Source organism: Chenopodium quinoa, unplaced genomic scaffold (assembly GCF_001683475.1).
Source record: "Chenopodium quinoa cultivar QQ74 unplaced genomic scaffold, ASM168347v1, whole genome shotgun sequence".
Classification (NCBI taxonomy): domain Eukaryota; kingdom Viridiplantae; phylum Streptophyta; class Magnoliopsida; order Caryophyllales; family Amaranthaceae; genus Chenopodium; species Chenopodium quinoa.
Window position 1 is genome coordinate 1,462,276 of NW_018743792.1, and position 12,939 is coordinate 1,475,214.

The 12,939-nt window shown below is 43.4% G+C and overlaps 1 protein-coding gene across 1 annotated transcript; it reads left to right on the forward strand.

Moving 5' to 3' along the window:
• The first annotated feature begins 9,850 nt into the window (after nt 1–9,850).
• On the forward strand, nt 9,851–11,775 carry LOC110685182 ((R,S)-reticuline 7-O-methyltransferase-like). Its single transcript, XM_021861655.1, has 2 exons — nt 9,851–10,812; nt 11,200–11,775. The coding sequence occupies exons 1-2, from the start codon at nt 10,012–10,014 to the stop codon at nt 11,503–11,505; spliced, it is 1,107 nt and encodes a 368-aa protein (XP_021717347.1). The 5' UTR covers nt 9,851–10,011; the 3' UTR covers nt 11,506–11,775.
• The last annotated feature ends 1,164 nt before the right edge of the window (nt 11,776–12,939 follow it).

Consider the following 12,939-nt stretch of genomic DNA (forward strand, 5'->3'; position numbering starts at 1 on the left):
CCGGCTGCGTCGATACAATAAGCACCCGGCTCTCCTTGGGAAGAAATACGCCCTTCCCCGCGTCCCGGAAGAGTCCTGGATGCAAATAATAGAGATGGAATTCTTCAAGAGAACCTCCATGCCTTTGGATGATGGGACTGAAATCGTTTGACTTGTTGATTTTCTTTTTTTGCAGAGAAAGGATTAGAAATGGTGCCTCTAGAGAAGAGGCCTTCTAAATCTGCTGCCCAGTTCCGGAAGGATCAGTTGGAAAAGAAGAGGGCCCAACTGGCGGCCAAGGACGATCGGGTTAGCTCCGGCTGAGCTCTTTTTACCGTCTGTATAGTTTGATGTCAATTCTGATATTAACCGGTTGTTTTGTTTCTTTTTCAGACGGGGAGCAAGAATGTTCCTCGCTCCCTTGCTAAGATGCTATAAAGGCCGGTTGAGGAGCCTTCTCAACTTCCTTCCAAGACAAGGAGGGTTTCGGCTGCCCCTACCTCTTCTGGGAGGCCGCCAGTGCCTGACAGGCCAACCTCAACAGGCAAGAGCCTGAAGGACCTCGGTCTAAACACCGGGTCGGCTGAGGTCGAGACGAGGGAGCCTGAAATGCCCTCGAGCCGGCATCTTGCTATAGCAACCGGCTCCAATGCGGCTGGGGGTGAGGTGACCCCTCGGACTGAAAATCAAGGTGTGGCCTTCATCTGTGATCCCCCCGACCGCTTGGGCTTATGCGAGTCAAGTCCCAAGCTACCCAATCAAGGGATTCTTCAGGCAGCCGGCATAATATAGGTGTCGCCTATGCTCAATACTTAACAAATGAATCTGTTGGTGCAGATGCCTCTTCCCGTTGGCCTGACCTCAAACAATATGCAAAGAGGAAACTGAGGACCCTCACCCGGTCCGAAAAGGAGGCGGTGACGGGTGTGCACCAGGTCAACATTGACCACCATTAACTCGCTACTCGCTAAGGTAATTTGCCGGTTGGGGTACTTTTGCATAATCTACTCTTTTTGCCGGATGTATCGTTATTGAGAGACTAACCCTTTTACGGCTGATTTTGCAGGTGATGCTAAGGGTAGACGGCCTCAAGGTTCCTTTGAGGAAGAAGCAAGAGGAGGTAAGAGACGCCAATAGGCGGGCGGCTGATCTCATTGATGTTACTCAATACAACACCTTAATGTATGAAATTCAAACTAAAAGCTGGGTGATGGAACAGGAGGAGCTTATCAAGGAGCTCACTGCGGCTGCAGACACGGCCAACAAGAAGGCGGCTGACTTTGAGTTGCAAGTGAAAGACCTTCAAGCCGATGTCAAGGCGCTGGGGGATGCCGACAAGGAAACAGACGTCTCCCGACTGAAGGAGCTGGCCCAGGCGCAAGCAGACCACAAAGCCGAGCTGGCGGCCGAGCAGGACTGGCTGATCACCGAGATCGAGCGTGATCGCGAGGAACGCATGAAGATGGTCTGGTCCCTTGTCCACCCGGACACCGGCTGGGCGTTCTTTGACCTGCGGTATAAGTCGGCTCCCTTTGAGGAGTGGGCCGGTCTCCAGGGCTTGGAGGACGAGCAGGAGGAGCATGCGGAAGAAGAAGCGCCGGTTGATGCCAATCCGGCTCAATCCCAGCAAATTCAAGACGCTTCCCCGTCCGGCCAGGGCCAGACGTCTCTGCCTCCCCAGCAGCAACAATGATCTTAGCATTTTTATTTCCGGCCTCCGTGCCGTGTATTTTTTAATGCATTTGTTTTCCTCAGACGTAGGTCTGGCTGACAATCATTTTCCTATTAGCCACTTTTTATGAAATTTGCCGGCTAGGCCGGTTTTGATTCTATTTGATATTTGTTTCCATTTTTGCAATTTTCTAGTATGCTCGTACAAATCTTTTTTCTTTTTTCCAAGTGACTCATTACATGCGGTAAGCCCCTGGGCGGTTATTTGCTTAGTAATTTCCCCACCCTAAGCGGGCAGCCGTCCAATCAAGCATCCGGAAAGGTAATAGACGGTCATTGACCATATTTAAAGAAGTAGAATTATTCTGTAAGTTGGATTAGCAGACGGTGCCGGCTAGGTCCAACCTAGATTATTCGTTTAACCGGGCTTAGGCATCATAACCAGGTTATGAATTAGCTGCTAAGGTTTGAAACAACGACCGGTTGCATCTAGATTTTGAATTAGTCAAACGACCGTGAGTTATCTTTAACCTAGATAGTCGATTAAAGTCGCTTGAGTTGTGATTTATAGAACAATGTACAACCCGAATGGGAGATGCTCTCTTCGACGAATCCACCCAAATGGGCGTCGCCGGTTGCCTGCTCATTATGGAGCAGGCGGTTTAAAGGTTATCTGGCCATTGGCCTTATAAATAGCTGCTAAGTTTGGGACTTAGCTTATATCTACTCAAGTTAGAGTAGACGTATGCCAGGTTGGGTATTGCATAGATGGGATTTGTACAAGAAAACATAAATAAAGCATCTTTTCATTAACATACTCTATTTACAAAGATTTACAAGTCTTTAGAAGTAGTACTTTTTCAAGTTCTCTACATTCCAAGTTCTGGCTAGTTGTCTACCGTCTGGAGTTTTCAGGCGCTAGGTGCTGCCTCTAACCTCTTCAAAAAACCGGTAGGGGCCTTCCGAATTAGGGGTCAGCTTTCCTTGCTGATTGGCCCTACCGGTGGCCTCCATTTTTCGTAACACAAAGTCCTCCACTTTTAAGGGTCGTTTGTGCACTTTTCTTTTGTAGGCTCTCGTCATTCTCAAACGGTATATCTCATGACACAAGGCGGCATTACTCTTGCGCTCCGGGAGGGAATCCAATGCTAGACGCATGTCCTCCCAATTAGCCTCTTCATCATAGAGCATGATTCGAAGTGTTGGCTCGTAATGTTCAATAGGCAGGACGGCTTCAATGCCATATGTCATGAGAAATAGGGTTTCACCGGTTGCCCCCTTTTCAGTTATTCTGATGGCCCATAGGACATGAGGCAACTCATCTTCCCATAGACCGCCAGCCTTCTCAATTTTCTTTTTGATGTCCTTTGAAATGAGCTTATTGAAAGCTTCAACTTGGTCTTTTGCTTAGGGACTGCCGACTTATGCTTGCCAAATTTTTGACACTTATCACACTTCTTCACCATTTTCATGGTGTCTGCCTCAAAAGTGGGCCAAAAGTAGCCCTGCCACCTGGCCCTTTTTGTTAATGTTCTGCCACCTATATGTGATGCACAAAAGCCTGAGTGCAGATCCTCTAGAAATTCTTTCCCCCTTTTAAGGGTAACACATTTCAGCAGCGGCTAGAGGTAACCCTTCCTGAAGAATAATCCATTACGGATCTCAAAACTTGCGGCCCGCTTCTTCAGTGCAGCCGCTTCTTAAGGGCCATCCGGCAAAGTGTCATCTACTAGATAAGCCCAGATGACATCCATCCAAGTCGAGCTTCAGTCAAAAACTCCAATGGGATCATGTTCAATACTTCTTTTTTCCATGATTTTCCAAAAGACTGACTTAAGCATATCATAGGAGGCGAATGATGCCAGCTTAGAGAGTGCATCCGCCTGATTGTTTTCTGACCTGGGCACCTGACTTAGATGAAATTCGTCAAGTGTCCCGGCCTCATCTTTGACCGCCTAAAGGTATTTGATCATAGCCGGATGGGTGACCTCATAGTCACCATGGTATTGGCTAACGATCAACTGAAAGTCTGAATAGGCGTTAACCTTTCTTGCTTCTGCCGCTTTACAGATGCGGATAATGCTAGCAGGGCCTCATACTCTGTATCATTATTCGAGGCCTGAAACTTGAACCGTAGTGCATATTCATACTTGTCCCCTTCCGGGGATTGGCATATTACCCCTGCACCGCAACCGTTCATTGTAGAGCTCCCGTCTACATACACCTTCCAAACCTGATCAAGATTTTTTGACTGAGCCGGCCTTGTCATTTCGACAATGAAGTCGGCAAACACTTGACCCTTCACTACCTTTCTAGGCTCGAAAGTTATTTCTAGGCTTTGCATTTCAATAGCCCATTTGAGCATTCTACCGGATGACTCTAAGGTTGTCATTGGCCGCTTGAGGGGTTGGTCTGTGTTGACCACCACCGGATGAGCCAAGAAGTAGGGTTTAAACTTCTTTACTACCATAAAAAGGGCAAGGCCAAATTTTTCAACCAAGGGGTACCGTAGCTCAGCAATACGAAGAACATGGCTAATGAAATAGACCGGGAGCTGAAAGCCGTCTCTCTTAGCTAGGAGAACGGCATTGAGGGCATGATCTGAGACGACCAAGTACATGTACATGACCTCCCCGGCTAGGGGGCTAACCAAACTTGGTAACGAGTTCAAGTGCTCTTTAAATTTTTGAAATACCACCTCTTTGATAATGCGAGGTGACTTCATGTCAATTACCGCCTGTACCTTTTCCGGATTGGCCTTTATCCCCCTTTGATCAATCAAAAATCTGAGAAACTTCCTAGACTCAACGCCAAAGACACACTTCTTTGGATTAAGCATGAACTTGTGCCGCCTGAGGGTGGTGAATGTTTCTCGGAGGTCAGCAAGGTGATCCGTCTATAGCTTATATTTGACTATCATGTCATCAATGTACGCCTCTACATTCCTCCCAATTTGATTAATGAAGACAGTATTAATCATTCGCTGGAAAGTAGCAGGCGCATGCTTCAGCCCAAACGACATCACAGTATAACAGAATAACCCTTGATTAGTGACAAATGTCGTCTTCTCTTGATCTTTTTTCCACAAGGGTATCTGATGGAAGCCTGAGTAGGCATCCATGAAACTCATCAAGGCATGACCAGCTGTAAAGTCGACCAGACTGTCGATCTTTGGAAGTGGATAGCTATCCTTCGGACATGCCTTGTTCAGATCTATGTAATCAACCCACATCCGCCAGGTACCATTCGGCTTTTTAACAAGGACAACGTTTGCTACCCAGTCCAGGTAGTAACATTGCCGAATGAACCCGACATCCATCAGCCGCCTGAGATCTTTCCTCGCCGTGATTTCTCTTCTTTTGCCTAACTAGCTTCTAGTTTGGATCCTCGACGAGTTTGTGGACAGCAAGATCCGGGTTGACGCCCGGCATCTCTTTCATTCAAAGGAAAAAATGTCTTTGAATTCTTTCAGCTGTTGGTGCACATTTGCACCCAACTTGGCAAAAGCAATTGTCCCCACCTTAACGGTTTGTTCTGGATGGCTGTCGTCAAGAACAATGTCGATATTGGGGATGGAGATCATCTGACCGTTCCCCGATTAGTGATTGCTATTGCTTTTCTTTTTTGACGGCCACCAAGTGATCCGCCTTTCTCTTTTTGTCGGCTGCTTTAAGAGCACGCGCGGCTTCCTTGAAGTCATCAAGGTCAATGGGTTCATCGCCTTGGCCGGCTGCGGCCATAATAGGCTTGACGTCTGAGAGATAGCACTCCCTTGTTGTCTTCTGATCTCCATTCAGGGAACCCACTGTCCCATCATCTCTCTCGAATTTCAGCTGCATGAGGAATGGGAGGATGACTGTCTTAGACCCGTTGAGGGTTGGACGGCCCAAAATCAGATTATAGGCGGTCAATTCCTCAACCACCAAGAACTTAACGACCATGTGCCGTCCCTCTCCCTTTTCTCCTAGCCGGATGGGTAGGTCAATCCTCCCCACCGGATGCACTACTCCTCCCCCTTAACCAACTAAAGGGTGAGAGACTTTGTGCATGCTGCTAGGCTTGTACTTGAGCTTTGTCAAGCATCGATGGCTGATAAGGTCAGACGAGCTCCCGGTATCAATAAGGATCCGGCCCACTCGTTGGTTGGCAACCTTGCATTCGATGACTATGGGGTCATTATAAGGCCGCCTGACCTTGCCCGGTCCTTCTCAGAGATGATGACCTCAAGGAAGGTGTCTTTTGACACCTGACCCTCATCCACTGAGTTGACCTCCAGCTTTCGGATATTGTCCTTGGTGCCCCGGATGGTAGGATCCCCTCCCATGAAACCGCCTGCTATAGTAAAGATTTGCTCTTCATTAGTGTCAGAGCTTATAGCAAGGTTGTCAGGCTTCTTGGACGGTTGTCCACTGTTTATTCTGTGGTTACCCTTGGACTTCAAAATGTAGGACTTCTAAGCCCCCTCGCCAGCCACTAGAATTGTCCGCCACCAAGACTTCTTTTCTTTTCTTTCTTTTCTTTTTTGTCGGAGTTTTTAGGGTCCGACGGCTGCTTGATGGCACAAAGTTCCGTCGCCTATATATAGGCTTCGGCTTCCATAAAAGCCTCTTGGAGGGTTGCCACCCTCTTTCTGACCAAGTCGAATTTGAAAGTCGACCCGTCTTTCAGACTCTTGAAGAAGACTGTGTAGGCGACTTTGTCAGACAGCCCTTGAATCTGAATTCTCATCATATTGAACCGCCTGACATAGGACCTTAGCCCTTCTCTATCTCCCTACTGAATAGCCCCCAAATCAAGACTTGTCTTTTTGGTTGAGATGTTCATAGAGAAGTTGGACGTGAACAAGTATGCGAGCGTCTTGAAGTTGTTGATAAATCCGGCTTGCAGATAGCCAAACCATCGTTGGGCTATACCCTTCAATGTCGTCGGGAAGCATCGGCACCAGGCGGCGTCATCCAACCCCTGTAAGTACATGAGGTTGGTGTAAGCCATTAGGTGGTCTTCTAGGTTTGTGGTACCGTCATAGGTTCCAACCAACACATTCTTAACCTTGGCCGGCTGAGCCGCCTCGATTATCTCCCTGGAGAACGCCGACGATTGTTCCCCAAGGTTTAGCAGCCGGAGCTGTCAGTCCATTGGCTGGACATTTTGTGCCGCCTGACCCCCAAAGATGGTCGGCTACATGTAGGGTGATCCATATGGCATGTATGGCTATTGGGGCACATAGGAGCTGGTCAGATTATCTGAGGACCAATACGTGCGGACAAGCCGCGTGACTGACTCTCTCAGTTTGTTTCCGAATACTTCATCGAAGTATTCTGGAAACTGTCTGGGTAAGTTGACGTTGAAGCCGACTCAGACAACTGTTGACTTTTCTTCTGCTGGATTAACATCCGGGCATCTGAGTAAGTCTTTTTTTATCCATCTGGAACTTGCCGGATGGCCTTCCTTTTCCCTGATTCAGGGAAACGGAGCTTTAATAGATAAATCATGGGCCAATCCGTCCCCTTTGGCTTAGGATGAGGAGTAGGAACACGATCCTTCACGTGCTTCTTCCTTGAGGGAGAAGGCTTCCTGGCCGCCTAACCCTAATGGTGCCAGTCGACTTGTTTATCAGGTCCTTGATTTCCTCTTTGAAAATCGTCATGAATTTCATGAGTTCGTCTCTAGTAACGGGGGCAACACCCTGCGCCGCCTAGGGTTGCCCAGCCGGCTTGACGGTTGGGTTGCTTAGACCAGCTTTGTCTTTGCCCCGTTCCCTTGTTTCCTTGGAACGGGTGAGTCTTGTTCTGAGTGACCCGTCTAGGGCCACATAGGTGTCGGCATCGAAGTCGTCACCACTCTCTTGGTCTGTATAGACCTCTACTCCGGCCAAAGGCCGGTTCTCATAAGCAGGCAGTACAAACTGCTGTGAAGTCATCTTAGAAGTACTCTCCCCACAGACGGTGCCAAATGTTTCTGGGTTTTTGGAGTCCCTCGGTAGAGTTACAATTCTAAGAATGGATGTCGATCGTCTATACCTGCAAAACCCAGAAACTCTGGTTGGGTGGAGTTCCGCCTCCGATGGTCAAGTTAGAACGTATTCGGATGTTAAAAGTGCGGAATGTAAAGATTTTTCTCTCAGATTCCGAGAGAATTCTGCAATTAATATTGCTCGAATTTAGTGTTTATATTTCTGAATGTGCAATAAATGAAGATTTCCCTCTGTTTACAGTGTTTGGGATCAGTTCCCCTTTCATGGGTTGGAGTGCCACGTGTCACCAGAGGGTTGGTTCTCTAAAAACCTCTCTGATGCTTACACGTGTCAGCATGCCATTGGTCCACGTGGACAGGGGTATTTTTACCTTAAACAGTTAAGTTCCAAATTTATTCCCCTTAATATGATTTTTGGATAAACAACTTTCAAGAAGTTGGAGAGTTACGTGGTTTTACCACGATATACTGAAGTAACGGATAATTTTAACCGTCAAGGGAGTGACGCAAAAGTGATTATAAATACGAGTAGTCAATTCACTCAAAATTTTCCTTCTTCATTAAGACAATTTTATTTCTCTCTCTTACTTTCTCTCTCTAAGAAATTCAATTTGTCAGAGTTCTTCAACCACATAAAGGGAAATGTATACCCTGATGTACAATTGCGCTTGCCAATTGTGGTAAGAAGAGATCTTTGAGCGCCATAGGATCAACTGGCTCCTTACAGAGCCTAGCGATGATGAATTTGGGGACTATCTCGATGATCTTGGGCTGCAAAATCGCGTGGCGACGCTCCAAGATGATCCAAGATATTAGAAGGCATCACAATAAGTATATCGCTGTATATATTTAGCCTTAAGTTTTGTTAAAAGAGCATACACAATTCAAAACTTATAAATTTTGAAATGCTCCTATTTTGTAATTATTTTATCTTTATAAATATTGAGTAATGTTTTTATTTTGTGCTTGATATTTGCAGAGTTAGACATACACAATGCTTAATTGCTTGTAAGGTCATAACTTGGTTGGTCTCAAACGCCATCAACCACCCAAATTAGGGGGGGCATTTGTTACACACAAAAATCAGATTTTTGACTTTTTATTTGACTTTCGTGACATTGACCGAGTTGAGAAGTTTCTGGAGTTAGTTAAAGGTCGTTGGGCTAGTTTGATAAAAACATAACAACAACTGGGCTGATATCACGCAGATGCCCAATAACATATAGACCGGTTTAGGAGGCTAATGGATAAATTTAATTTTCAAAGTAGTGTTGGCGACAATAAGCATAATCGTACAACAGTTATGAGAGTCAGCCATAACCGCTCCATTTTGCCTATAAATAGAAGTGCAAGGATAGAAAGAAGACATTAGCAAATCAATCAACAACAAGTATTTCATCTTTTAAGCTTTCTTCTTAACTTTCGTAGTTTCCCTTGGCTTAGTAGCCAAGCGATAGTGTAGTTTAGCACGTAGCATGTATTTAAGATTGTTCCTCTTTTCCAATTGTATGACAATGGAGGTAACCTCTCCTTCAACTTGTACAATTGTAAACCTAACTCTATTTTTTAATTAATGGAATGCATTTGTATCTTTTGTCATATGTTTATCTAGTCGTTTCCTTGAGCAATCTAACTTGTTTTAATTCTTTTGGAAAAACTTCCTTATTGTTTTGTTTTACGTTAACCAGGTTATCAATCTTTGAAACCAAAACTCGAGAGGCAGCCCCTTAATACTCTAGAATAAGATAGAGCAATATTTACATCACCACACATGATGACTGACAACTTTTTGTGATCAGCCACGTATGAAAATTAGTAAATTACAATTAGATGTCTCACCAGAAAAACATAAATAAATAAATAAATAAATAAAAATAAAAACAATTAAACGTTTCCTCGTTTAACAAGCAGCCGTATTAGAAAACAATAATTTCTTGCTTAATATTTTAAAATCTTTGTACCAGGACGTTATTGTACAAGACGCACTCCAATCTTGATTTAACATCAATTTATGCAATTATTTCCATTCTAGAATACTGATTTGTACAGTACCACATTATAATTGCATTGTTATGATATTATAATATATGCAACAGTAAAGGTGAATGATTAGTTTTATATTTCTGTAGCAGTATTAGTTTAGAAAATTCAAACCAAATCATCCTACATTCATACTGAATTATTTAATTATCAACTTCATATATGTAATTCTTCAGATTGATTTTATTACTATATTTTAATTCGTTATAAAAATGTATCTTGATGTCGTATCTAAAAACCAAGGGTGCTGGTTAGCACGATTGTCCTATAAATAACGCGCAAACTTCTCCATAATTTATATACATCTACTAAAAAAAAGCAAAAGAACAAGAGTACAAAAAGAGAGAGATGAGCAACTTAAACACAAACAATAATGTTAATGAGGATACTAATGAGCTCCTTCAAGGCCAAGCTCAAGTGTTCAATCACTTGTTTGGCTTCGTCCATTCGCTAGCGATAAAATCGGCCGTGGAGCTCCGCATAGCTGATATCATACACTCCCATGGCCAACCAATGAGCTTATCACACATAGCTTCGAAACTAGACTGTACATCTCCTGCTGTACCATGTCTTGCGCGTCTCATGCAACTCCTAGCATGGAACAAAATCTTCACCGTTGATTATAATCGAAAATCATCATCAAAAGATGATGAAGGAGAGGCTTTATATGGTCTTACTCCTACATCTATATGGCTTTTACATGATAATGAGTTAAGCCTTGCTCCTATGTTTCTCACCTTCACCCACCCTTCGATGATGGCCCCGTGGCAAGAGATAGGTCGTTCGATCAACGAAGGTGGGACCGCCTTCGAGATAGCCTATGGTGAAAGTATTTGGGAGAAGGGGTCTAAGGATGATCAGTTCAATAAGCTATTTAATACAGGAATGGCATCCGTTACTAAGACTATATTGGATGCTATTTTGTGTGGGTATAAGGAAGGGTTTAGTAAACTCGAAGGAACCCTAGTTGATGTTGGTGGTGGTATTGGGAAAGCTGTGGCAAAGATTGTTGAGGCTCACCCACATATTAAGGGAATCAATTTTGATCAGCCTCATGTTGTTGAAACCGCCCCTCAATTTCCTGGTATCACCCATGTTGGTGGTGACATGTTCAAGGACATCCCTTCGGCCGACACCGTCTTTATTAAGGTACACTCTTATAACTCATTGATACACTAGCCTATATTAGTAGCAAATCCTAGCTTGTTGAAGCATATATAGCTATGAAAGTCCCTCATCGATAATAGAGGAAAGGGTAACGCACTTAATAAGGCTAAAAGGTTATTCTGATCTTTCGAATGATTACCTTCTAGTTTCCAGCTAGATGATACTACTTTTGTCATGTAATAAAGTGTACTTTCCCTTTCTTTTAACAAAGATTGTGAACTAGACTCGTATTTAACAGCTTAATTTAACAAATATGGAGAATGACCTAAGACTTCCAATCATAAATTATTGTATTTTAGTTGGTGCATGTGATTTGGTTATTTTATTAAAATGTTGTATAACTTATTACATTCTTAATAATTAATGCAGTCCGTTTTGCATGATTGGGGAGATGATGATTGCATCAAGATTTTGAAGAACTGTCAAAAGGCAGTATCAAAAAACAAAGGAAAGGTGATTATAGTAGACATAGTTCTAAATATGGAAGGTAGAGGACTTTTTGATGAAACAAAGTTAGGTTGTGATCTGTTGATGATGGCACTTTGTGTTGGTGGCAAAGAGAGAACACAACATGAGTGGAACAAACTGTTAAAAGAAGCTGGCTTTGCTCGTCACAACATCATCACAATTCCTGCGTTTGTTTCAATTATTGAGGCTTTCCCCCTTGAAAATTAATTAAACAATTGAAGTCATGCTAGCCTTTTCTAGTTTTATCAAGTATGCTCTTTTGTATTCACCTTCACCCCCACCCCTCTCACACACAGGGATGGGGTGGGTGGGGTTGAGTGTCGAATTATATTAATAAGTACTTTGTATTAATAAGCAGTGTTGTATGTTAATGTAACTATTTCACGTTAAACAAAATATAAGATTTCTGTTTAATTTGAATTTATTGTAAGCATGAAAAGTAATTGTATGTTATACTTCGGTAATTGATTGTTACTATAATACGAAGTATTAAATAAATTTGCTATATAAATTTTATTTAATTTTAGAACTATCAAAAATACAAAAATTAGATTGTGCTACCAGTTAACTTAGCTTCTTCCGTTAGGTTCCATTAGTGGTCAACTATTAAACTTTATTTCTCGTTTTATGTGCCCAAAATTGTTCCGCTTTGATTTTGAGGGTCATTTTGGGTCTTAAGGAACCAAATTGCACTTGGATTTGGCAAAAAAATAATATAAATGTTTGTTTTGCTTATTAAGAAATATCTAGATTTGCAGTGACGGCAACAAACCCTGAGTCTATGTTATTTCCATCATCATCCTTTTCTTTCTCTTTTCTTTCTTCTTCTCAGATTTGTTGTCTGTCCGAGAGTAGGTGAACTTGGACTTCAAGACATACGATTTGAGCATGCCCTTCTCGGCCAGCTTATCTAGCAACCTCTTCAAATTGTTGCAGTTGTTCGTGTCATGCCCCACATCCTTGTGGTAATGACAGTACTTGTTCTTGTTTCTGTACTGTGCCGGCCCTCTCAAAGACTGAGGCTTTTCGAACTCGAACTTGTCTTTGATTTCCATCAAAATTGAATAACAATCTTTGTTGTACTCGTACTGAGGCTCGTATGTCCTGGCTTTCTTTGCCTTCGTCTGTTGGCAGCCGGCCTCCTAGACTACTTTTCTTTTGTTGCTTCCTTCCTTATTTTTCCCAGCCGAGTCTTGCTAAGAAGATTGTTTCTTCTCGGCCCCCTTGGCCGGCTCTTCTGATTTTGTAAGGGAATAAAAATTAGCTACCTCAATATATGATTCGGCCTCCCGCAGAACACCTGTGTATGTCCGAATCTTTTTCCTGATCAGATCAAACTTGAAACCATTATGCCTTAAACCTCGAAAGGAACTCCGAGTAGGCCATCTCATCCGGCAGATTCTGAGTTTGAGCTTTCTCCAAGTTGAACCTCTAGACGTACGAGCGCAACCCCTCTTTCTTTCCTTGGACGATGGTTACCAAATTAAGACTAGTCTTCCGGGGTGGAATATTGTAGGAGAAGTTTCCAACAAATAATAAGTTGAGCATTGTGAAGCAATTGACTTACGAGCGCAACCCCTCATTCTTTCCTTGGACGATGGTTGCCAAGTTAAGATTAGTCTTCCGGGGTGGAATATTGTA